The sequence below is a fragment of the Pleurodeles waltl genome, chromosome 12 (genome assembly GCF_031143425.1).
Source record: "Pleurodeles waltl isolate 20211129_DDA chromosome 12, aPleWal1.hap1.20221129, whole genome shotgun sequence".
NCBI lineage: Eukaryota > Metazoa > Chordata > Amphibia > Caudata > Salamandridae > Pleurodeles > Pleurodeles waltl.
The window spans coordinates 548,515,491-548,543,160 of NC_090451.1; the positions used below are offsets into that span (position 1 = coordinate 548,515,491).

General features: G+C 44.4%; 1 protein-coding gene across 1 annotated transcript in view; it reads left to right on the forward strand.

Moving 5' to 3' along the window:
• Window positions 1-27,670, forward strand: part of LOC138268182 (anoctamin-10-like) — a 309,854-nt gene that overhangs the window by 227,326 nt on the left and 54,858 nt on the right. Inside the window, exons 11-12 of the mRNA XM_069217604.1 lie at window positions 23,592-23,729; window positions 24,003-24,119. Coding sequence (XP_069073705.1) covers window positions 23,592-23,729; window positions 24,003-24,119 — 255 coding nt within the window. The remainder of the gene's footprint in view (window positions 1-23,591; window positions 23,730-24,002; window positions 24,120-27,670) is intronic.

Genomic DNA, 27,670 nt, shown 5'->3' on the forward strand with positions numbered 1-27,670 from the left:
GAGTGTGTGTCAGTGTGTTTTTACTGTGTTACTGGGATCCTGCTAGCCAGGACCCCAGTGCTCATAGTGAAAAACCTATATGTCAGTGTGTTTTTCCTGTCTCACTGGGATCCTGCTAGCCAGGACCCTAGTGCTCATACTTTATGGCCTAATGTGTGTGTTGTGTCTAGTGTTTGACTATGTATCTGAGGCTCTGCTAATCAGAACCTCAGTGCTTATGCTCTCTCTGCTTTTAAATGTGTCACTATAGGCTAGTGACTTCATTTACCAATTTCAATTGGCACACTGAACCCCCCTTATAAGTCCCTAGTATATGGTACCTAGGTACACAGGGCATTGGGGTTCCAGGAGATCCTTATGGACTGCAGCATTTCTTTTGCCACCCATAAGGAGCTCAGACAAACCCTTTCACAGGACTGCCACTGCAGCCAGCGTGAAATAGTGCACACATTATTTCACAGCCATTTTCACTGCACTTAAGTAACTTATAAGTCACCTATATGTCTAACCTTCACTTGCTGAAGGTTAGGTGCAAAGTTACTAAGTGTGAGTGCACCCTTGCACTAGCAAAGGTGCCCCCACATAGTTCAGGGCCAATTACCGGGACTTTGTGAGTACAGGGATATCATTACACGCGTGCACTACTTATAGGTCAATACCTACATGTAGCTTCACAATGGTAACTCCGAATATGGCCATGTAAGGTGTCTAAGATCATCAGATTGTCCCCCCCATTCCGAATCTGGTATTGGGGGGCCAATTCCATGCATCCTGGGGTCTTCACTATGGATCCCCAGTACTGCCAAGCAGCTCTCTGAGGCTTGCACTGCAGCTACAGCTGCTGCCACCTCCTGGGGTCTGAGCAGCTCAGTCCCAGGAAGGCAGAACAAAGCATTTCATTTGGGAGGAGGGTGTTACACCCTCTCCCTTTGGAAATAGGTGTAACAGGCTGGGGAGGCGTAGCCTCCCCCAGCCTCTGGAAATGCTTTGAAGGGCATGGATGGTGCCCTCCTTGCATAAGCCAGTCTACACCGGTTCAGGGACCCCCAGTCCCCACTCTGCCGCGGAAGTGGACAAAGGAAGTGGGAGTGACCACTCCCCTGTCCATCACCACCCTAGTGGTGGTGCCTAGAGCTCCTCCAGAGTGTCCCATACTTCAGTCAGGGTCTCTGCTGTGGGTTCTCTTCAGATTCTACTTGCAAGTTTCCAGCAGGAATCCTCTGTAACTACTACTTCATCCTCTGACCTCGGATCAACCGCAGACTGCTCCAGGAACCGCTGTAACAGCAACAAAGTATCCAGAAGGGCTACTTTTCCTCTGCAACTTCAGCTCCAGCCAGAAACTGCAACAGTTTCCACTGTGTGCATGCTCTGAGGACTCCCTGTCTTCACCCTGCACCAGAAGGACTGAAGAAATCTCCAGTGAGGTGACGGAGTCACTCCCCTGCTCACACAGGCACCTTCAAAGTCGATGACCGGTTCTCTTAGACTCCTTTTCTGGCTCTTTGGAACACAGAGGGTGGACCCTATCCACACAGATGGTCCTGAGGTCCTGGTGCCCCAATTTGGTGGAGGTAAGACCTTGCCTTCCCTCACAACGACAGTACCCCTGTGCACCGCGTCTTCTGCACCTCCTGAGGCCTCTGTGCACTATTTGCTAAATTCCTTCATGTACAACCTGGCCCAGGTCCCCAGCGCTCTATCCTGCGACGCTCAACTCGCTGAGTTGTTCTCCGGCGGTGTGGGACCTTCCTTTGTAGTGCTGCACCAACCACATTTTGCACCTCATTTGTCCCCGTGTCCTGGATTCCCGTGGGTGCTATCTGGTGTTCTGAGGGCTCTCTAAAGTGCTGAGAGCCCCCTCTTCCTCCTCACACAGAGTTAAGGCCCCCAGGTCCCTCCTGGATCCAGATAGCGCATAGTTGATTCAAAACGTGACTTTGCCGGAACCAAGGCTTGTTGGAGGAATCCAGCGCCAAAACTCGCCTGCATCCAACTGCACAAAATGGGACATCCATTGCATCATGCAGAAACCTGCCGACATCTTCCTTGGGTGCATTTCTGCAGTCTTTGCCCAAACAGGGACTCTTCTTTTGCACCCTCTTCTGGGTTTGGCAGGGACTCCTGTCCTTCCTGTGACTTCTTTTAACTTCTAGACTTGGTCTCCTTCCTTTGCAGGTCTTCAAGTCCAGGAATCCAACACTTGTTGTTTGCAGACTTGGTTGGTTCTTGCAACAACTCTAATCACAAGGTGTAGTGTGTCCTAGGGAAACTTGCAGTACTTCACTCCTGCTTTTCTGGGCTCTGGGGTGGGGTAATTTACTTTCCTTTACTGTATTCTTACTCTCCCAGCGATTCTGCACACACTACACTTGTCTAGGGGGGAATTCGTGATTCGCATTCCACTTTCTTAGTATATGGTTTGTGTTGCCCCTAGACCTATTTTCTCCCTTTGCATTCTATAGCATGTCCTATTGTTTGCACCATTTAACTTTATTTCAGTGAGTAAAAACAAACCATTAAAGTACAGTACACAAGAAAGAAAGAGAGGACTTCTAAAAGCACAGAGGTGATAAAAAAAATAAGGTAAATGTACGGTTAAAAGGAACAAGACAGGTTTTAAAAAACAAACAAGAAATAAGCAGTCAAATAAACATCACTTAATATAATGAAAGGCAATACTCAAAAATGAAAATAATTCCCTAAATCAGCACTAGTTAAAAAATATAATACACCAATATCTAAATACTGTGGAGCAATCACACATCCAATTTGATAAATATAAATAGATAAGTCTAAAAATGAGTTCCCCACTCTTGCTCCTTGAAGTTGCTGAACTCAGATATTATAATAATACAAGAATTTTCCCCTTTTTCCCCCCATTAAGAAAACTGTCTGGGTGGATTGTTTTCGCTTTAAGATTCTCACAGCATAAAATAAGGGAACAGTTCCATAGGTCTATAAATAATTCATAAGGACCCAAGCCAAAATCCATGTCCTGTACAAAAAGAAGCTACAATCATACATCCAAGTCAGATAAATATACATAAATAGTACTAAACAATAACTACACCATTTTATCCCTTAAACTTGCTAATCTCAACCTCCAGATAGACTCGAGAAAACTTGCCACTGGTAGAGCTATCTTGACGGACGGGTCGCTTTTTAAAATTCTCTCAGCATGGGGACAGGATCTAACTCCTAATTGTTTAAAAAGCGGGATGAGCCAAAGTGCTCTTTGTTTGTGATATGCTTGAAAGTGGAAGAAAACGTGTGAAACAGTTTCTGCACTTTTACAACCCATCGGGCAACCTTTAGATCTATTAGTTGAACTGGACCATTTGTACGTAAGGCAGCACAGGGGGAGGGACCCAATCCTAAACCTGATAAAGAGGGCACGAGCAAATGGAGATAACTTTGCATCCAAAAAGGGCTCAAATTCGTAATGGCATTTAACAAGTAAAAAATTGTCGGACATGGACAATGGAATAGAACCAGCAAATTGTCCAACCTGAACATTATGCCAATAAGCATCCTTTAACAGCTGTGCAGCATTTTTAGGAATAGAAATAGGATCATGCCAATAGGAACCTAACCCCAGATGGGAAAAAGATTGTTCAACGAATACACACCATTTAGGTTTAATACTAAAATCACAGCCCACCACTTTTAGGAGGCCACACCGAAAAGGGGTTAGGGCATCAGTTGTCCACAGCCGAATCCAAAACAGCAGGGGCCTTAGGGCCGCAATCTGTGAGATTGAGAAAAGATTTAGGTCCAGGTGAATGGGCAAAGATGGGGTATTCGACGGAACCTTTAGCATCATTTTTAAAAACTGGTTTTCCGCGCTAGCCAGATTCGCCAGATTACAATGGCCCCAAAGTTCGGCTCCATATAGGGCGGCCCCCCTAGCTTGAGCTTTGTATATTTCCAATGCAGGAGATATTGCAAATTTCGGGGAACTAGAGGCAAATCTGACAATTCCACCCGCCCTCTGCTTCAGGCATAATAAAGATTTATGGCGCTGGGCATGCCAAAGATGTGAATCTTCCACTTTGATACCTAGATAATCAAAGGTACCCACCCTTTCCAAAGGGACATCATCTAAATATACAGGCCTCTTCATTTTTTTCCTACTATCTCCAAAAAACATGTATTTTGTTTTTGCTGAATTAATTGATAACCCATGGTCAGTGCAAAACTCCAGGAATCTGGAGAGCAGCCTAGAAAGGCCCATAGCAGTACGTGATAGCAATAGGGTATCATCTGCAAACAGAAGACAGGGGATCTTCTGCCCGCCCAGACTAGGGGCGTCACTTTGACAGTCTAAGAGATATGGCAAACAGGCATTAATAAACAAGAGAAATAAGGTGGGCGCCAAGACACAGCCTTGCCTCACGCCGCGTGTAGTTGGGAAAGCAGGCGTCAGATCGCCAGTGGAACCCCAGCGGACTTTAGCACAATTATCAGAATAAAGATCCTTGATAATATTAATCATGGAACCCGGAACATCGGTGGTACTAAGGAACTCCCAAAGCTTTGCACGCGGGACCAGGTCAAACGCAGACTTCAAGTCAACAAAGGCCACAAATAAATGGCCTTTGTCTGCATCTACGGTCTTCCACTTGATGGTAATGAATCGGAAGATCTGATCGATAGTGCTGATCTTGTCCCTAAATCCTGCCTGGAGATGGCTTAAGACCTGATTTTTCATTATCCATTGTTTTAATCTAGTTAGCAACTGGTATGAAAAGATTTTCTGCAAGTTGTCTAATAGACTGATAGGCCTATAATTCCCAGGGGAGCTCTTGTCTCCTTTTTTATGAACGGGGACAATAATCGCCATCTTTCACGAGAGCGGATAGGAACGAGATGCCATAGCAGTGTTTGATACCCTGTTTATATAACGGGTCCACACAGATAGGTCTGATTTGTACAGATCAGAGGGAATACCATCTTGGCCAGGGGCCCTACCAGATCTTTGCGCGCAAATTGCCATCTCTGTTTCTTTTAGGGTGAAGGGCGGCATTTCAGGCATTATCTATGGGAGTATCATAAAGCTCCGTCCGAGAGCCGTACAGTTCACGAAAATAAGAGAGCCAGGTTCCTGGCTGACATTCAGTAGTGGATGACAGGCCTGGGTCTAATTACTTACCTTATTTTGGTGGCCAGTGTATATATTGTGTATAATACTTACCTCCAGAAGGAGTATTGCCTCTAAGATATTTTTGGTACTGTGTCACCCAAATAAACTACCTTTATTTTTGATAACACTGAGTATTGTCTTTACTTGTGTATAAGTACTGTGTAACTGTAAGTGGTATTGCAGGAAATTTGCATGTCTCCTAGTTCAGTCAAAGCTGCTCTGCTATAGCTACCTCTATCAGCCTAAGCTGCTAGAACACTACTACATTTTACTAATAAGGGAAAACTGGACCTGGTGTAAGGTGTAAGTACCCAAGGTGTCCACTACAAACCAGGCCAGCCTCCTACAGCTTTACACTCAAATTAATTTAATTTAAAACCCTCTTTAGTGGTACAGTCAGACTTTAAGTTTCAATTTTGAAAATGCCTCTTTTTACAAAGTAGGCATGTTTCTGCCTCAACCAATGTGCTTTTCTGCCAGTGTCCAGGATCACAAGAGTGAGAATGGCTCACCTGTGGTGTTCTGTATATTCCTTCCAGATATAGAGTCAAAAGGGCCAAGGTTGGGGCTGGGTGTTGCTCTCCTGAGGAGGATGTCCTGGGGTGTTGTACTCAGCCTTCCTGATTCTGGTCTCAGGCATGCCCACCCCTTCCAGACTTTTAGGGGCTCCCTGTCCTTCCACTGACAAATGCTGCTCATTTCTTGGCCTGCCTGCCCTTTGTTACCATACAAAGCTTGGAGCCAGTCCCAGGAAAGAGTGAAAGATAGACAATGTGGTAATTTGCCACCTACAGGTTGATACTAGGGATGGCACCTTCAAAACCTTTCATCTGAACACTACTTGACCTGTGGTAGATTTGAAGCACTGCGCAACTGCCATAAGAAGGAGGTTGGGACCTGCTTGCCTTAATCACAGGCTCCCCGGAGGTGACTCTAGGGGTGTGGCTGACCCGTTTTAGCTAGAGGGACACAAGAAGCTTCCAGAGGCCTGCCTGCAGCTGCTCAGCTGACCTGCACCAACAGCACTTCTCGGAACCTGACTGAGTCCTGCGACTGGCCTTTTCTGGAGCGATCCCCAAGAGGTGCCTCCCAGATCCTGGACCCTTGATTGACATCAGAAAGTGCTCCTGATAAAAAGGTGAAGATACAGAAGTGTTGGGCTCCTTGCGATCTCAAATAAACCTCTTCTCTCTGATAATCGACTACCCGCAACAGCTCTCAATATGAAGCTCCATTGAGACCTGCCACGCGAACCTCTAGCGATGACTGGTGGTTGGGGCTGCAGCAGCAACCAACCTTAATGCCCTATCTGCTTCTTGCGCCACACTTTCCTGTTCTCAGCCCCTGCCAACGTAAACAGCATCCGTCGTGCTGACTGGAGAAGATAGCTCTTCAGCAGGATGAACCTGGTCCCTGTATCTGACCTACTTTCCATTGTGGTCAGCCTCAACTTGTGACTTTCCCCTGGTCAAGTGCGACAAGATCACCACAAGTGGCGCTTTGTACTTTTTGGTACTATCTTCACCTAAACATTTAAAAATATATATATTTCCTGTTCTACTGATTAGGTTTTAGTTGTTTTGCTGTCATTGTATTTATTACATTTCAGTCTACTTTTCTAAATTCGTTTTGGATTTTTCTTTTACTGTGTTTTCACTTTAGTACTGTTTGAGTGCTGCTTACTTCACACATTTCCTCTAAGTTAAGCCTGACTGCTTTTGTGCCAAACTACAGGAGGATTATGCACAGGTTTATTTAGTGATTTTTAAGATTCATCCTAACAAGGATTGTATTTTTTTTTTAAGTGGGGCTTCCACCCCTTTCAACTAATAACCACATTTCTTACAACAGGGATTTACAAGCATAAACAGTGACCCTCTGGAACCTTTGACATGCACAGCAGGGGCAAGCATAGTGTACCTGCCCCGTCTAATACATTTTAAGTTGGTTTCTGTAGGAAACTGGCACTTACTGCAGTTACCCCCCACCACACACACACACTTTTTGCCTGATATTGATGCTGACTTGACTGAGAGTGTGCGGGGATCCTGCTAACCAGGCCCCAGCACCAGTGTTCTCTCCCTAAAAATGTACTGTTGTTTCCACAATTGGCACACCTATTGTACACAGATAAGTCCCTTGTAAAAGGTACTAGTGGTACCAAGGGCCCTGTGACCAGGGAGGGTCCCAAAGGGCTGCAGCATGTGTTGTGCCACCCCTCACCAAACACATGCACACTGCTATTGCAGATTGTGTTTGTTGGTGGGGAGAAAAAGCCAAAGTCGACATGGCATCCCTCTCAGGATGCCAATGGCCACAAAACACTGCCTTGGGCATAGGTAGGTCACACCTGTAGCAGGCCTTTTAGCCCTAGGGCAGGGTGCGCTATACCACAGGTGAGGGCATAGCTGCATGAGCATTATACCCCCATAGTGTCTAAGTCAATTCTTAGACATTGTAAGTGCAGTGTGGCCATATGAACTATATGGTCTGGGAGTTTGACATTTCGAACTCCACAATTTCATTATGGCTTCACTGAATACTCGGAAGTTTGGTATCAAACTTCTCAGCACAATAAACCCCCATTGTGGGATTTCTTAAAAAATGCACACAAAGGGCATCTTAGAGATGCCCCCTGTATTTTACCTCATCCTCTAGTGTAGGACGGGCTGGTCTGTGCCAGCCTGCCACTAGCAGACAAGTTTATGGCTCCCTGGGGTGAGGGCCTTTGTGCTCTCTGAGGCCAGAAACAAAGCCTGCTCTGCAGGAACTGTAACACCTGGTGGTGAGCCTCAAAGGCCTCATGTTACAGTGCCCCAGGGCATTCCAGCTAGTGGAGATGCCCGTCCCTCAGACAAAGCCCCACTTTTGGCGGCCAGTTTGGCGGGAAACTTAAGAAACACAAGGAGGAGTGACCACTCCAGCCGAAGAATCCTCCATTTTGGTTTGGAGGACAGGGACCAGTGGGCTTAGGATTGTGGCCCACTCCCCAAAGGAAGTGGGCACAAGGAGGGTGCAACCACCCTCCATGACAGTAGCCATCGGCTACTGCCCTCTGACCCCTGTAACATCCCTAAATCCAGGATTTAAGGGCTTCCCTGAACCCAAGTCGTTTGATTCCTGGTGGCCTGACAAGAAGAGGAAGGATTGCTTAGCTGAAACCCGCAGTAGAGAAGAAGGAAGACGACAAATGCTTTGGCCCAGCCCTACCGGCATGTCTTCTGCATCAAAGAATCTGCAAAACAACAGCAACACTTCCAGTTGGACCAGAGACCTCTGCCAAGCTCCAGAGGACCACTCTGCCCCCCAAAAGACCAAGAATACCCAAGGACAGCTTCCCTGTCCAAGAAAAACCAACAACCAAAGACTCCAGCCTCACTCCGAATGTGTGAGTCCTGGCCACTCTGCACCCCACGCCCATAGCCCGTGTCCAGGTTTGCCACCCAGCTAGAGAGGATCACCGGGAGATTGCGTGCAAGTGCCCACTCTGGGTTGACCTCTCCACGACGATGCCTGCAGAGGGAATCCCTAGGTCCCACCTGACCGCGAAAGCTCCGTACGAAGAAATCCGATGCCAGAAGGACCCACTGCACCCGCAGCCCCCAGGCCTTGGAGAAACCGATACCCGGTGCAGCCACGTTCAGCAGGCGTCCCTCCTCCCTCTCCAAGTGGTGGTGTGCCAAAGACACCCCCTGACCTCGCCTGCAGTTTCTGAGTAATCCCCGGGCTCCCCTCATAGACCACCATTGGAAGCCCGATGTCCTGTTTGGACCCTGCACCCAGCCGCCCCTGTGCCGCTGAAGGTGTGTATTTGGTGCCTACTTGTGGCCCCTCCAGTGCTCCTCTAATCCCCCCTGGTCTTCCATTCAAACCACGGGTACCTACCTGCAAGTAGACCTGATTCCGAGTACCCCCTGTCTCCATAGGAGCCCACGTTAAATTTGCTCTTCTTTGACCTCTACACCCAGCCGGCCCTGTGTTGCTGGTGGTGGGTGTTTGGAGTTAATTTGAACCTCGACCCGTGGACTTCCTAAAACCTGGAGACTGAAACTGTAAGTGCTGTACCTACCTGCAAATCAAACTAACATTTCTTCCCCCCAGGAACTGTTTCTGAAAATTGCACTGTGTCCATTTTTAAAACAGACATTGTGAATATTTCAAAAACTGTATCAATTTCAAACAAAGTACTGTTGATACATGTGTGAAATACGAATCTATTGAAGCACTTACCTACAACTTGAATCTTGTGGCTCTAAAAATAAATAAAATATTTTTGCTATATAAAAACATTGGTCTGGAGTTAAGTCATTGAGTGTGTGCTTCTTCAATTGTCTGTATGTGTACAACACCCTCTGATAAGCCTAACTGCTCGACCACACTACCACAAAAGAGAGCATTAGTATTATCTACTTTAGCCTCTGTTAAGCCTCTGGGGAACCCGCGGACTCTGTGCACACTATATCTCATTTGGATATAGTATATACAGCGCCAGCTTCCTACAGTTTCCATAAGGATGGGTTTCAAGAACTAGTAGCATATATCCGGTTTGTGTCCCTGCAGGAACTGAGTAACTATTCCCCATTTGATTTTGTTGTTTAGCCCATTACCATTGCAGAATAGGTCCTATTGGAGATGTGATAGATGGATTCAACCACTGTCATCTCAGTTCTGTATTGGCCCTTATGAGAGGGCAGTCCCGCCAGGTAAAACAAAAGTCTGCCAGTGTCCCCTTTGATCAGCCCACTGTGTAAAGTATAGCATAAGAGACACACCCCTCCCAATCTCCCCCCACACCCTAGCATCGTAGGCGTAGAACCACTTACTACCCAAGCTCCTATTACACCAACAATAAACTCTATGAAACTAACAATGTTGTCATATTGCCTTGCGATGTAAGAACAAGATAGATACTGGAAAGGAAAAAAATGCAATGGGGAAAGAATGGGTATAGTGTCACTACCCAGCAGTATTATTTTTGCATTGTCAATAAGTGATATAATGGTACATACACACTCTTCATAGGTAGTGAACGCTGTAGTGAATTAGGTGATGGGGAACTGCCAAATGCGTCAGGCTGCAATATTAATATCAGCATTGGATATGTTAAGTGCAGTCCAACAGTTAATAGGACATATATATATATATATATATATATATATATATATATATATATATATAGAGAGAGAGAGATGGATATAGATAGATATATGTTCGGTGGCATGTGTAGCTACAGATACACATGCTGTGCATATCCTGCCATCTAGTGTTGGGCTCGGAGTGTTACAAGTTGTTTTTCTTCAAAGAAGTCTTTCTTTGAGTCACAGGTTAGAATGACTCCTCCTCTCGATGATAGTGCGTATGGGCATCGACTCCTTTGTTAGATTGTTTTCTTTCTGCTGTCGGGTTCGGACGTGTTTCCTCTTGCTCTGAGACTTTCGATTCGGAAACTTTATACTCGCTTTATTCTGCCTTCGTTGTTGTTTTGCCCACGTTAACATCTACAATTGATCCGATAGTACCTTCAGGACCACGAAAACACCCTTTTGCACGCTTGCGCCCTTCTTGGGCCTGTTCAGGCCTACCACGCCATAGCCTTGTGGATCGGACTCCATTCCGATTCTGTCCTCGATGCCATGTGAAATTCCCTTACACTGACCAGCAGGTGGTATGTAATCTTTGCCTTTTTCCTGAACATTGAGAGGAAGATTGTGAAACCTGTCGGTCGTTTTGGTTGAAAAAGACACTGCACGACCACAGAGCAAGAAGACTCGAAATGACGTCGAAATATACAGCGTCCACCGACACCTCAGAGGAGGAGCAGGCACAGACGGCTGTTTCGATTCAGGACTCCGACTCCGTAGCAGAATCATTGATAGACAGCCAACATATCACAGCGGCTCAGCATGTGAGTACACCTGCCCCTACGCCCAATTCCATAAAAATCTACTGAGGACTTGGGTACACCACTGCAGGAAAGCCATGGTCCCACCCGAAAGAAATTTGTCGGCGGCCGACCCCCAGGTTCGGCGCCGAAAAAGGCCAAGTCACCCCATCAACAGGCCACGCCTGTTTCGGTGCCGGAGTCGAGTAAAAAGATAAGAAGCTCCACCTCCGAGCCGACGTCTACACTCTTCGGAGTCGAAAATACAGCGTCCAGCTTCGGAGCCGAAACCTCAGCAGCTATCTTCAGACCGAAAAAATTCAGTACCATTTCAGGGCTGAAAATATCCTTCTATACAGAAGGGACAGGACGTTCAAGCCATCTAAAGCATATGACAAAAACAACTACTGAACAATCCTCTAAAGGAATAAAACCATCTGAATATCAAACAGAAGAATCTGATATCCAACCAATTTTGGAGGTTATGGACAGTAAACAGAGAAGTATACATATCCATAAGGTGACAAGGAAAATTGCTTCACCACCTCTACAGACCAAAAAGAAGCTGGTGTTTCAAGAGACTCTTGATACTGCTCCACCACCAGCAAAAAAATGTATGAGAAAGGAGAAGCCTCTACCTCTCCAGCTTTCTCCACCACATTCGCCACAGCTTTCTTTTTCTCCACCACCTACTACCCCACCACCACTACCCCTACCATTACCCTCCCACACTTACTCACAGGGAGATACAGTAGACCCTTGGGACTTGTATGACTTGGACTCTATACCGTCCAATGACCCAGATCTTTATCCTACTTAACCTTCACCACCAGAGGATAGTACAGTTTACACACAAGTCATATCTAGGGCGGCTGCATACCATCGGGTTCAAATACATGCAGAACCATTGGAAGAGGATTTTCTTTTTAATACATTATCCTCTATTCATTCACGCCACCAGTGCTTACCAATGCTGCGTGGTATGCTTAGACATGCAGGCTATATATTTAAGGAACTGGTCAAAGCAATGGTTCTAACCCCAAGAATTCATAAAAAATATAAGCCTGCGCCAACAGACCCAGTCTACATTACTCAACAAGTGCACCAGATTCCATTGTGGTTCGTGCAGCTAGGAAAAGGGGCTTATAGCCAGTCTTCAGGGGATACTCCACCACTGACAAAGAAAGTAGGAAGTTTGACGATGCGGGTTAAAGGGTAGCTACACAAGCAGCTAACCAATGACATATTACCATTGCCCAAGCCCTATTAGCAAGGTATGACAGGGCACACTGGGATGAAATGCAAGAATTCTTGCAGTATCTCCCCAAGGAGCACCAAAAGAGAGCACAGCAAACTGTTGAAGAGGGACAGGCTATCATTAATAACCAGTTTAGATCTGCCCTAGATGCAGCTGACACTGCAGCTAGAAGTATCAACACTAGCGTAAAAATTCAATGACATGCATGGCTAAGGTCCTCCGGGTTTAAACCTGAAATACAGCAGGCAGTGCTTAACATGCCTTTCGATAAACAGCATCTATTCGGACTGGAAGTAAATACTACTATCGAGAAACTCAGAAAGGATTCTGACACTGCAAAAGCCATGGGAGCCCTATGTACCACACCTTTTCTGGGTTCCTTTTGGAAACAACAGTTTAGGGGAGGCTTCAAACCACAAACTACAGAGGCTTCCACCTCCCATCCCAAACAAACGCAACAATATTATTCAAGAGGGTCATTTAGAGGCTCTTACAGAGGCCAAAACTTTAGAGCCAGAGGAAAGTTTAATGCCTCAAAAAGTGCTACCACTCCCACAAAACAATGACTTCCTCAACATCCCACAATCCCAAACGTCTCCTGTGGGAGGAAGACTGCAACAATTCCACTCTCATTGGCAAAACATCACCACAGGTCAGTTAGTACTTTAAATTATTTGCAATGGTTATTGCCTAGAACTCATTTCTACTCCACCAAATATTCCCCCTCGTTCTCACAGACTCTCTCCAGAACACACTGTTCTGCTAAAACAAGAGGTACAATCTCTATTATTAAAAGGAGCAATAGAAATGGTTCCAATATCACAAAAAGGAACAGGAGTATATTCACTATAATTCCTTATATCAAAAAAGGATGGTACTCTCAGACCCATCCTAGATCTCAGACCCCTAAATCTACACATCCTGTCAGAACATTTTCACATGGTCACTCTACAGGATGTAATTCCCCTACTACAAAAACACAATTAAATGACTGCTTTAGACCTCAAGGACGCCTACTTCCATATTTCCATACATCCAGCTCACCGCAAATACTTAAGATTTGTAATATCAGGCAAACACTACCAATTCAAAGTACTTCCCTTCGGCATAACAACAGCTCCAAGGGTTTTCATAAAATGTCTAGCTGTAGTAGCAGCCCACTTCAGAAGACAACACATACATGACTTCCCTTATCTAGACATTTGGATAATAAAATCCAGCAATATTCTACAGTATCAACAACACACTCAATGCACAATAGATACCCTACACACATTAGGGTTCACAATAAATTACCAAAAATCTCATCTTCAACCAGCACAGATTCAACCTTATCTAGGTGTAATTCTCAATACTCAAAAAGCATTAACCTACCCAAATCCACAGAGGATACAGGCTTTTCAAAACCTCATATCATAAATACAGGTCTATCAAAATTACACTGTAAGATTTATCATGAAACTATTGGGAATGATGGCATCATGCATAGCAATAGTACTGCATGCAAGACTAAACATGAGACCACTGCAACAGTGTATCTCACAACAATGGACTTATGCACAGGGTCAGTTATAGGATCTAGTGTTGTTAGACCGCCAAACCTACAAATCTCTGCAATGGTGGAATCACAACAACTTAAAAAAGGGTGGCCATTTCAGGACCCAGTGCCACAGACCATAATCACAACAGATGTGTCAATGACAGATTGGGGAGCTCATCTCAACAACCTAACCATAAAAGGGGAATGGATCTCAACACAATTAACTTATCACATACATCATTTAGAATTGTTAGCTGTGTTCTTGGCCCTGAAAGCATTTCAACCTCAGATCACACACAAGATAGTCTTAATAAGAACAGACAACATGACAATAATGTATTATCTGAAAAAACAAGGGGGGACACGTTCATCCCAATTGTCCCTTCTAGCCCAAACAATATGGAAATGGGAAATTCACAATCAGATTTACTTACTAGCAGAATACATCCCAGGGGTACACAACCAGTTAGCAGACCTACTAAGCAGAATGCAGCAACAAATACATAAGTGGGAGATTCAATTACTTCCAAATGGGGGGAGCACCAAACATAGACCTTTTCGCAACAAGTGAAACGCAAAATGCCAAAACTTAGCATCCAGACACCCACAAATCTGTCCAAGGTTAATGCTCTATGGATCAACAGGTCAGGGATATTTGCTTATGCTTTCCCCCCTCTCCCGTTAATTCCATTTCTGGTCAACAAAATGTGTCACATCTCTCTCACCATGATACTGATAGCTCCCACATGGGCATGCCAACACTGGTACACAACACCCCTGGATCTGTCAGTAGTGCCCCATCACAAACTACCAAACAGACCAGATCTGTTAACACAGAACAAAGGTCAAATCAAGCATCCCAATCCCAGTGTACTCAACTTTGCGATTTGGCTCCTGAAGTCATAGAGTTTGGATATCTACACCTTCCATTAGAATGTATGGAAGTTCAAAAACAAGCATGCAAACCAAAAACCAGACAATGCTATGCAAACAGGTGGCAACGGTTTGTTTAGTACTGCCAACCCAAAAATATAGATCCAATTAAAGCATCAGTACACAATATTGTGTGCTACTTGCTTTATTTACAAAAAGAAAACTTAGCTTTTTCCTCTGTTAAAATTCAGCTAACAGCTATATCAGCATAACTACAAACCATACAACATACGTCTCTCTTTAGAGTTCCTGTCATAAAAACGTTTATGGAAGGACTTAAAAGTATTATTCCACCAAGAACTCCACCAGTTCCTGCATGGAATCTTAATATTGTGCTCATAAGACTAATGGGACCACCAGTCTAGCCCATGCACTCATGTGATATTCAATTTCTCACATGGAAAGTTGCTTTCTTAGTAGCAATTACTTCATTAAGAAGAGTGAGTGAAATTCAGGCAATTACTCTAGAGGAACCATTTTTCCAAGTACACAAACATAAAGTTGTACTTAGGACAGACCCAAACTTTTTACCAAAAGTAGTTTTGCCTTTTTACATTAATCAGTCAGTAGAATTGCCAGTCTTCTTTCCACAGCCAGACTCAGCTGCCGAAAGAGCTCTACACACTCTTGACCTTAAAAGAGCTCTAATGTACCAAGTTGACAGAACAAAAGATTTTAGGAAAACTAAACAGCTTTTTGTTGCTTTCCAACAACCACGTAAAGGTAAACCCATTTCAAAACAAGGATTAGCTAGATGGACTGTGAGATGTACTCAAACATGTTACATTAAAGCAAAAAGGCAACTTTTGATAACTCCTAAAGCACATTCCACTATGAAAAAGGGTGCCTCTGTGGCATTCTTAGGGAACATAACAATGGCAGACATATGCAAGGCTGCCACATGGTCCACACCACATACATTCACAAAGCATTACTGTGTGGATGTTTTATCAAAACAACAAGCTAATGTTGGACAAGTAGTGCTAAGAACACTATTTCAGACCACTTCAACCCCTACAGGGTAGCCACTACTTTATTGGGAGGAGAACTGCTTTTTAGTCTATGCACAGCATGTGTATCTGCATTTACACATGCCACTGAACGGAAAATGTCACTTACCCAGTGTACATCTGTTCTTGGCATGTAGTGCTGCAGATTCACATGTACCCTCCCTCCTCCCTGGGAGCCTGTAGTCGTTTCAGTACTCATTTGTACATATGGATATATATATATATATATATATATATATATATATATATATATATATATATATATATATATATATATTTGTATATATATATTATATTTGCATGGACATCTTACTTACCTATTACATGTAGTTGCACATTTACATTCTTTCACTCTATCACTCCTTCCTATACCATTCTGCGGGAAAACAATCTAACAAAGGAGTCGATGCATATGCACACTATCACCGAGAGGAGGAGTCATTCGATCCAGTGACTCAAAAAAATACTTCTTCGAAGAAAAACAACTTGTAACACTCCGAGCCCAACACTAGATGGCAGGATGTGCTCAGCATCCGAATCTGCAGCATTAAATGCCACGAAAAGATGTACACTGGGTTAGTGACATTTTCCATATATAGCAAACAGAGTTATATAAGATCACAATGCCAGTGTGTCTTACTGTTCACCCTGTGTAGGGTGCATTTAATTTTCTCTTTGTGCAATCCGTTCTGGAGTTTGCAATGACTGCAGGATAACATGGCAGGTGGTCCACCCAAGATCAAGGTTAGTAGTCTCTCTGGTGCCTACACTAAGGCCAACAGTCTCCAGTGTGACTGAGTCTTGCTGTCTTTTCCATGCAGATCACTGTCTCCACAACCATCATTCGTAGATATCATCAGGGGTCTTGAAAATTCCAGGCTTTACGTTCTGCTATAACCCTTAGCTTTGCTGGGAACATCATCATACATTTAACCTATACATCACAAAGCTTGTCTTTGCAGTATTATAGCATTTCTGTTGTCACTGTACCACTTGTGTGAAGTCAGGAAAGAGACGTAAATTAGTGTTCTCATAGAGAATTAGTCCAGAATGTCTACTTCACTTTAGTGTGACATCCCTGCACCTGTAATTCAGGAATTCAGCAACAATGGCACTCAGAGGAGTTCCAAGCACCTGCTACATGCCAGGATCTTTATGTGTCCTTTCAACATAGAAGAAGGCTGATGGTCCATGTGGTCGTTAAACAGTATGGATCTGGTACTCAAAAAACAATGAGCTCTGTGTCTGTTCCTAGAATTCCCACAAATCTAATTTTGTTTCTCCCGGAGAACCCTTTTGCTTCTTTGACCCACTAGTAAAGAGAGTGCCTGTTTCGGGCAATGGTTTTCATGTTTTGCTTCTGCTGTTTTTCTTTTTTATTACATTTCTATCAAGCCCTGTCCTGCCTTCACCACTCTCTCTTACATCTTTCTAATGTCTGTGTGTAGAAAATTAACGTCAGTGTTCATGGAATAATTGTTTTGCTCCAACGTTTATATATATATAAACTGTTTTCTGGCTTTGATCTAATTCTTCTTCCCTAGACAGTATTGTTGAATATCTCTGGAAGGAATCACATTCAACTTTTAGAACAATTCTAGTTCCAAAGTCTGCAGCAAGTGAAAGGCTCAACAGTATGTGTGTTGTGGTGCCCATTAGGATGACCTAGTGTAAGCTTAAAACGCCATCACTCAGTTGTTGTTGTCTACATTATGTACATTGGCCTAAGTATTTCAGTAGGGTCTCTCACTCCTCAAGTGTGCCTATCACTGGGGTTGATGTACAGTGCCACACCCTACCGAAGGGTGAAATTCTCTCAAAAGTTAGTTAGCTCCGAATCAGCATGTACGTGGCAGTAAAGTCATTTCCTACCTTTCATATGTATCCTTTTATGGAGTTTGATGGCTCTAGCAGCTTCCACAGAGAGCCTGTAAGAGGATCATATTGAGCCCACGGTCACTGCACACAGTAGTGATGTACTCTACCGATGCCATACCAAAAAGTTCTCCGTGAGCAACCTAGGAGCAAGCTTGGCTTTGTCAGTCTCCTTGGCTACTCTTGTGCAGGCCACAGAGCACATGGCTTGCCTCAACCGTGGCCCGCTTCCTCTTCCCCACCTCAGCTTTTCAACAGCGCCTGGTACAGTCCACAGCCTTCTGTGTCTTATGGTGGCTCCTTCAGCCAGCAGGTCCCCATTACTTCCTCTTCCTCTCTTTTGGCCGAGGAGCAGCAAGTTCCTGTCCACCTTCTACGCTGCCTCGGGGTGGACTGGAACTCAGAGTCTTGTAACAAACTAGTTGCTCGCTCCTGCTTAGAATGGATTCCTAAAGCATAATAAACTTTTGATTTAGTACATTTTAGGTGCTGCAAATTAATGGATGAATCTAACGATGGGCCAGAATATAAATGAAAAATCAGACATATTGCATCAGAGCATGGGCAGCCAGAAATAAATATTCAAGGAATAAAACTGATAAGTCTATAAAAGAAGCAATTATAACTTTGAACTTTTGTGACATTTTTGTTGATGAGGATTTGTGTGCTTTTGAGAATAATCCGTATTCAAACATAGCATATTAATTTCTTTTTTATAACACGTTTTGTTAAGTTTCACCCTAATACAAACGAGGAGGTATGATCCTACTGATCGCATTATGCAGTAATGATACAACATTGGCACATATCTTTCAAAACAGAGTTTATACAGACCACCCATTGAGGCTTGCAGATTCCCTTTCACTGCAGCATGTTAATTTCCTTTTTATTAATTATAGATCTTTATATAAGGTGTTCCACAGTCAAGATGTAACAAAGTGTTTTACAAGTGGCTTTACAGATTGCAATTAAAAAAAATCCTCCTATTAATACTATTAAGTACAGGCACCACTGGACATACATACACAAAGGGTTCTAAAGGATATTAATGAGAAAAACAGGTAAAGGAGAACCAAGCATTGGCAAAGCCAGTAGGCCTGCCATAACTTGTTAGATATTTGACTTCGCCAATGATTGCTTTATCTTTAATTCTCTTGGCTTTTGTAAAGTTTTATTGTTGAGGGAGCTGCAGGGCACTTGTCATTATTGAAAACGTAAGCTATGGGTGGGCTCCAAGCTCCTTGTCAATAATTTCTCTCACCAGCGAGAGGGCATGTACTAGCTCATGCTGTGTCACTGGCAAGACCTAACAAAGATGACACTAAAAGGAATTTACAACAGCAAGAGGGGCACACAGCAACTGAAAAACCTGACTGGAATGGCAAGCCATGTGCTCTGTGGCCTGCACAAGAGTAGCTAAGGAGACTGACAAAGCCAAGCTTGCTCCTAGGTTGCTCATGGAGAACTATTTGGTATGGCAGCGGTAGGGTACATTACTACCGTGTGTAATGACCGTGGGCTCAATGTGATCCTCTTACAGGCTTTCTGTGGAAGCTGCTAGAGCCATCAAACTCCATAAAAGGATACATATGAAAGGTATCTCTGCTCATATAAAAAAGCTAAAAAGCAAAGAAGTGTTTGAAAGCTCACTGCTGTCTCATTGGGATCTAAACACAGAATGAAAAGGTCAACAAAATGAATAAAAAACAGCACATATATGGCGCCATAGCAGTCCCTGGTTTTGAAGGGAACTGCATTGTGTGTGGATGTGGTTCTTGTGAAAACAACACACAATATAATCCCTCACAGTGAGGTCAGCCAATGTCTGTGGTGGGCTGACCCATTGCCCCATGCTGTACTTTGCTATGTTTCTGGATTACATACAGTATAGCTGCACAAATGTACATTTATTTCCAGATAACCTAAGTATTTAAATTTGAATTCAGGGAGCTCATGCTTGCGAAGGATAGTTACCCAGTTTGCATTATGAATTCAATGCAGAATAGAGTAATAAGGTTCAACATTGTTATCTAGTTCTAGTGGATATTTTCTATTGCTCAATAATTTAGGAACATTTTAGGTCAAAGAAGCAATTTGGGAAGACTCCATACATTTATAACGTCTTCGTAGAGAGCTTCAGTTAATGTTAGCATGAGAGAGGTGTTAACAAATAAAGTAGACTGCTTTGGGTTCTGTGGACGGGTGCTTCTTTGTCCTTCCTTAAGCGTTCTATTACCTTAATGTCAGGGATTAAATAGTTCACCCGGTTAGCATCTCAAGACACTATTCCTCTACGCTATTGAGCTAATGCGCAGTCTTCTTTTGAATAGGATGAAATTATATGAGCTGCATTTTGGTGGCTTTTTTAAGCAGGTTTTTGCAATTTAAGTGAAAAAGGTGGTGTAAGAATACAATGCCTTTCTTTTCTTTTGCAAAAATTATTTGAGAGTAATCACACAAGCCTGCCACAGCATAAAATATATTGAATTTTGAAAAGTGAGTGATAACAGAAGTGACAGGTTAATTGAAGCTAATACTGCTATGAGAACAACATTAAATATTACATTTTGTTAAAAAAAAAAGAAATGTTTGTCTGTTTACATCCTCCTATCCTAGTACTCTTTGGAGGTTATGCTGATAGGTCTCCTGAGCTTACGTGATGGTTCAGGAAGATTTGATTTTGTATAACCTGTATAGTCCTCTCTCCTTTCTAGCCAAATGCATGGATAATGTCTCTCTTCCGCTGTCCTTAACAGGAAGATTAAGTTAACAGGGGGGAGGGACCGGGAGTTTAAATGGTCCAGTATACAGTCTCCCAATAATAGTAAATAAATTAAAAATACACTGTTCCAGTAAAGACTGTCAAACTAGGAGACCCATAGTCTCAGGAGCAAAGGCCCTCAAGCATCACAATGGATGACTGGCATCATCATCGGGAATTGCTCCTCGCCAGGCCGGCACTGCAATGCCTGGTGGGCACCCCGATGTGCGGGCTCTCAGCCGAACTCTTCTGATTGTGACTGGTAGATTCAACTATTCAGACTGCGATGCTTAGAATTCACCACCAGTACACAAAAAGAGGAAAGAGAGGTTCAAATTGGTTATTCATCCGCTGAACACCATCATTTATTCAATCTGATTAAACAAGGATGAAGACCAAGATAAAAATTGAAAAATTGAAAGTAATAAATTGAGAATTATGCTCAAAGCCTTTCAAAAATAAAGATACTACAGAAAGCCCTAGATATTAAAGAACCTCTGTGCTACGGTCGACATGTTTCACGTCTAGTGGTCCAGCCGGATCCATTGACGCTTCATCAGGACCTACAAAAACAGTGTTTAATACCTTTTCAAAATAGTATCACAAATTAGGATACTTAACACCGGTCAATTACTTTAAAGTAGACTGGTTAACACAGGTCACCCTAGAAGACAGAAACATAGAAAACATACCGGCAGTACCCAAAATATGAATTATACGGGTAATTGCAAACATATGCAAGTGATGGGTCATGAAAAGGAAAGAAAAGAACGTGACAAATCATGCTTACCAACCCCAAGTCGAGACCAGGTTCCTTGGGTGGTTCGTTTCAAGGACTCAAAGTGACACTGAACGCAGTAAATAACAACAAAATCAAAGTCTGTTGTTACAACATGAATGTAAAATAAATGATGCTACATCTATTGATATGAGAAGTTCTTAAGGTTAGAAAGAACCTCCGTTTATAAATAAATAAGTGGCAGTAAATAGTGGTGCTAAAAATTAACACAATTGCTGATATTGTCATATCCAAGTTAGTTTACTTGTGTCATAAATTATGTTGAAAAAATTACGACTCGTAACGTCGTTAGGCAAAAAGATTAAAATCAAACCTTAATACCCCAAGGAATAACCGATCGAAACAAGTTGCACCAATCTGTATGTGCGCACAAATTACTCATGTAGTTATCACCGGTCCGTAATGTTGGACCTACCCTCTGAAACGGACTACCCGGAAACTGCCGGATCGGACGCCATCAGAGTTATAAATAGACGCTGTGGGGACCAGGAAACTGGGTCCGTGCGCGTCTACAGTCATGGAAAAAGACAAAGGACTGACGCGAGTCCTATTCAGCAAAGAAGTAAAGGGCGGAATACCTTACTCACTTGACCTGTAGTTCCATCCCTTAAAAATAGATCAAGCCCATAGTCAATTTGATTTATTTTTATTACCTTTTTGCATTGAAAAATATCACTTATATTTTTTCTTTTCCCTTTTTTTCGTTCCCTTTTAGGACGATTAATTGTATAGTTTTCCCCTTCTTCATTTAATAATTTTTTTTTATAATAATACATTTTTTCATTAAATTATTAATTTTTTCTGCTGATGGTAGCGTGGTCAAATTTACTATGGGCTTGATCTATTTTTAAGGGATGGAACTACAGGTCAAGTGAGTAAGGTAGTCCGCCCTTTACTTCTTTGCTGAACAGGAATCGCATCAGTCCTTTGTCTTTTTCCATGACTGTAGACGCGCACGGACCCAGTTTCCTGGTCCCGCAGCGTCTATTTATAACTCTGATGGCGTCCGATCCGGCTGTTTCCGGGTCGTCCATTTCAGAGGGTAGGTCCAACATTGCGGACCGGTGATAACTACGTGAGTAATTTGTGCGCACATACAGATTGGTGCAACTTGTTTCGATCGGTTATTCCTTGAGGTATTAAGGTTTGATTTTAATCTTTTTGCCTAGCGACGTTACGAGTAGTAATTTTTTCAACATAATTTATGACACAAGTAAACTAACTTGGATATGACAATATCGTCAATCGTGTTAATTTTTAGCACCACTATTTACTGCCACTTGTTTATTTATAAACGGAGGTTCTTTCTAACCTTAAGAACTTCTCATATCAATAGATGTAGCATCATTTATTTTACATTCATGTTGTAACAATAGACTTTGATTTTGTTATTATTTACTGTGTTCAGTGTCACTTTGAGTCCTTGAAACGAACCTTCCAAGGAACCTGGTCTCGACTTGGGGTTGGTAAGCATGATTTGTCACGTTCTTTTCTTTCCTTTTCATGACCCATCACTTGTATATGTTTGCAATTACCTGTATAATTCATATTTTGTGTACTGCCGGCACTTTTTCTATGTTTCTGTCTTCTAGGGTGACCTGTGTTAACCAGTCTACTTTAAAGTAAGTGACCGGTGTTAAGTATCCTAATTTGTGATACTATTTTGAAGAGGTATTAAACACTGTTTTTGTAGGTCCTGATGAAGCGTCAATGGATCCGGCTGGACCACTAGACGCGAAACATGTCGACCGTAGCACAGAGGTTCTTTAATATCTAGGGCTTTCTGTAGTATCTTTATTTTTGAAAGGCTTTGAGCAAATTCTCAATTTATTACTTTACATTTTTTTATTTTAATGTTGGTCTTCATCCTTGTTTAATCAGATTGAATAAATGATGGTGTTCAGTGTATGAATAACCAATTTTAACCTCTCTTTCCTCTTTTTGTGTACTGGTGCTGAATTCTAAGCATCGCAGTCTGTATAGTTGAATCTACCAGTCACTATCAGAAGAGTTCGGCTGAGAGCCCCCACATCAGGGTGCCCACCAGGCATTGCAGTGCCGGCCTGGCGAGGAGCAATTCCCGATGATGATGCCAGTCATCCATTGTGATGCTTGAGGGCCTTTGCTCCTGAGACTATGGGTCTCCTAGTTTGACAGTCTTTACTGAAACAGTGTATTTTTTTATTTATTTACTTAACAGGAAGATGTCAGCTTGTTTTTTGATCTTTGTCTAACTCTGTTCTCCCGCTTTGTTCTTGTCTCAACTTAGTTATACTTATAGTAGGGAAGCTAAAGTGTATTTCACACTACCTTACCCTTTCTTCATCTTTGCCTCCCATGTAGACTGTTGCTGTCACTTACTTAATCTCCTCCTCTGACTCTTTGCAGGTTGCCTTTGAGACGTTGGGTTACTTTGCCGTCATCACAAACTGCTTTCTGATCAGCATCTCACCGGAGGTAAAGGAGCTCTGCCGAGATACAGGTGTGACCCCGGCTATCTCTCTTCTGTATGCCATTGGCATGGAGGTCAGTGGAAGTGATCACAGTCAGTTGTGTATACACGTGTAGGTGCATGTGTTTCTTTTTATTTGTACGCTTGTGCATATGTAGATTGTTGTGTATCTCTGTATATGCATTTGTGGTGTGTTTAAGGTATTTGGTGGGTAGGCTACTCTTTGCTGGGTGACATGCAGTTGAATCTATGCAGTGAGTTAGCTTGTCACTGATCATGAGCATTGAATGTTTCTTCAGGCAGGACAGATGATCATGCAAATTTTTTCTTTTTGTTGTTTTCCTCAGCACGTACTGATAGCCCTGAAGCTAGTTGTGGCCTTTGCTATACCAGATGAGCCTTCTTGGGTGAGGCTGAAGCTTATGCAGATGGACTTTAGCTCTTGGGAAGCCCTAAAACGGATGGTGAGTGTGAGGAACACTAGTCAGATCCTTGTTTTTTCGGTCTCGCCTGCTTGAGCATGCGCTAGCGCATGCACTCTGGTTTGCGAAACTCCTGTATTCTATAATGGGCTTGGAACGCACCCAATGCTTACCATTCCTATTCAGCGTTCTCACTCTCTTCTAATTGGACAGTACTTGCTATGCATCTCTTTCTATTCCCTTGAAGGCGCATAGACCATGCACCGATTACTTATGTTTACTTAGTGTCCCTCTGCTACTCACTCTGTCATTCAGGTATTCTTTTTTAAAGCATTATGGCGCTGCCAGTGTTGGCCCCATAATAGCACTTTTTTTCTTATTTGTACCATTCCCCATCCAGGCTCTCCCCCACCAACCCTTACCATGCGCTCACGCCTCCCTTCTTGGATTTGCACAGCGTGAACATTCATGAATAAGGAAGAGGTGGACATTTGTCTCACTTGGCTGCCCTGAATGCCACCCCCACCACCTCCACCTCAGCCCTCTTAAATCATGCTATACCTATTTACTCTTATTTTGGGGATGTCTGACCTGCCAGAGTGGCACACTGTGGAAAGTAGTGAGCACCCACCAGCCTACAGTAGGTAATGGGATTTTATATAATGGGATATTGCACCGGCCCCTGGTACCCTCCTGCATACCTTGATTGTCCTAGGGCTCCTTCTTTTACCCTTTATTATCCTCTGCCCTGCTTATCACCATGCTCTAGGTCGATCTATGACTAGGTGGTTCAGTATTTCTGTGCATTCTAGAACTTGAAGTCCTGCTTTTATAACATCTTACGGCAAACTATGAATTCCTGAATATGAGTACACGGATCAGGGCTGCTGAGCTTATCACGCATGGGCTTATGAAACTTGAGAGCTTTGTTTGCAGGAGTGGTAGGGTGATTTATGACCTGCCGGCTTGTAACTGCGATGGTCAGCACATTGGAAATAAAATACTTGACCTAAGGAAGGACACTCTCTTTTGCAAACTTTCGTCTGAGAACAGCGTGGCTGTCAGCACTTCAAGGTGAGACTCCCCTGCTGCCCCTCATGTATATGCATTATTTGCTTCTGCTCTTGGTGACACCCAGTTCGAAGTTCTCGTTGAGGATTTGGAATGGTGATTAAGGGACTTGCCTGTGAGAAGCTGGCCTGGCTTGTAGTGGGTACCAGAAGTTCTTACACCTTATACCAGGTCCAGTTATCCCTTATTAGTGAAATGTAGGCAGTGTCTAGCAGCTTAGGCTGTCTAGGGGTAGCTGTAACAGGGCAGCTTAGGTTGAACTGGGAGACATGCAAAGCTCTTGCAATACCACTATAGTCACACAATACTTATACACAAGAAAGACAATACTCAGTGTTACCAAAAATAAAGGTACTTTATTTTAGTGACACAAGGCCAATAATATCTTAGAGGCAATACTCCTTCTGAAGGTAAGTATTATACACAATATATACATTAGGAACCAAAATCAGTTAAGTAAACAGTCATAAAATAGTGCAAACAGTGAAAAACACAGTAGGTTGCAATGGGCCAAGGGGCAACACAAACCATATACTAAAATAGTGGAATGCGAATGTCAGTTTCCCCCCTAGGCAGGTGTAGAGGGGTGCTTGGAGTGTATGAAAACACCAAAGCAAGTAAATTACCCACCCTAGAGCCCAGGAAAGCAGGAGTAAAGTACAAGTTTCCTCAGAACACAATAGAAGTTGTGGTAAAGCATTATGCAAAAAACAAGCAAGACTGAAAGAAACCAACAATGGATTCCTGGACCAGAAGACCTGTGGAGAGAGGAGACCGAGTCCAGAAGTCGATGAAGAGTCCAGGAAGAACAGAAGCCCCTGCTAACCCGGATGAAGGTGCAAAAGTGGATTCTCCGGTTGGAAGAAGAAGTCAGAAATGCACCAAAGAAGACAGCTGCGGGTTCCTGCTTGGCGCAAGAGATGTCCCACATTGATTTGTTGGATGCAGGCTGGTTTTCGTCATTGGATTCCGCCACGAGCCTTGGCTTACGCAAATGTTGCGGTTGGCGGGAAAAGGCGCTACCTGGGCCCAGCAGGGACCTGGGTGCCTCAACGCGGACTGAGGAGACAGAGGGGCCTCTCAGAACTTTAGAGAGCCCTCAGAAGACCAGGCTGCACCCACAGGAGTCCCAGAACACAGGGACAAAGGAGTTGCAGAATGCGGTTGTCGCAGCACTACACAAAAGGATCCCACGCTGCCGGAGAACAACTCAGGGATCTGAGGGTCGCAAGATAGAGTGCTGGGGACCTGGGCTACGCTGTGCTCGAAGGATTTCTAGATCAATCAATCAATCAATCAATCATAGTATTTATAGAGCGCGCTATGTACCCGTTAGGGTTTCGAGGCGCTGAGGTGGGGGGGGGGTGGAGAGGCTGTTTAGCGGTCGAAGAGCCAGGTCTTGAGGAGCTTCGGGGATGCCCGGAAGCATTCAGTGGAGGGCCCGGGGTTGAGGGCGCGGAGCTCTTCGGCCGAGAAGTGGGCGCGGGAGGCGCGAGGACCAGGGGGGGTGGCGCTGGGCGCGGTACAGGCGCGGACGGGCGCAGACGGGCTTGCCTCTGGCGCGCCTCTGGCGCGCCCGCTGCGCGGACGCGCAGCGCCAGCCATTAAGAAGGGAGGGGGGAGGGAGGAGCAGCTGGGAGGCGGGAGGCGGGAGGGAGCGGCAAATGGGGGCGCGAGGGGGGCGGGGCCGCAGGGAAGCAGCGGCTGGGGTCGAGGAGCGCACAAGGGGCGAAAGGCACAGAAATCGGGCAAAAACAGTCACAAATGCAGGAAAAAACACAATATGGACACAATACTGGGATTAAATACGATCGGGGAGACAGCAATCAGGGGGGCACAATGGGGCAAAAAGCGCCGGCGGCGAGGCGCAGAAAAGCGGAAAAAAAGCTGAAAAACAAACTTACGGGACGGCGGAAGCGGCACTCGGGTCAAGTGAGCCCACTAGCCACCAGGGATGAGGCGCAGGAGGATGCCTGCGGGTGGAGGAGGGCCTCGAACACGCAGACGGCAGCGTGGTCGTGGGGCAGAGGCAGAAGGCAGCAGGTTGGTGCTGCGGTCGTGAGGGGCGAGCTCAGGACCTGAACCAGGTCCGAACTCGCTCACTGGCGATGCGCAGCGCCAGCCATTAAGAAGGGAGGGGGGAGGGAGGAGCAGCTGGGAGGCGGGAGGCGGGAGGGAGCGGCAAATGGGGGCGCGAGGGGGGCGGGGCCGCAGGGAAGCAGCGGCTGGGGTCGAGGAGCGCACAAGGGGCGAAAGGCACAGAAATCGGGCAAAAACAGTCACAAATGCAGGAAAAAACACAATATGGACACAATACTGGGATTAAATACGATCGGGGAGACAGCAATCAGGGGGGCACAATGGGGCAAAAAGCGCCGGCGGCGAGGCGCAGAAAAGCGGAAAAAAAGCTGAAAAACAAACTTACGGGACGGCGGAAGCGGCACTCGGGTCAAGTGAGCCCACTAGCCACCAGGGATGAGGCGCAGGAGGATGCCTGCGGGTGGAGGAGGGCCTCGAACACG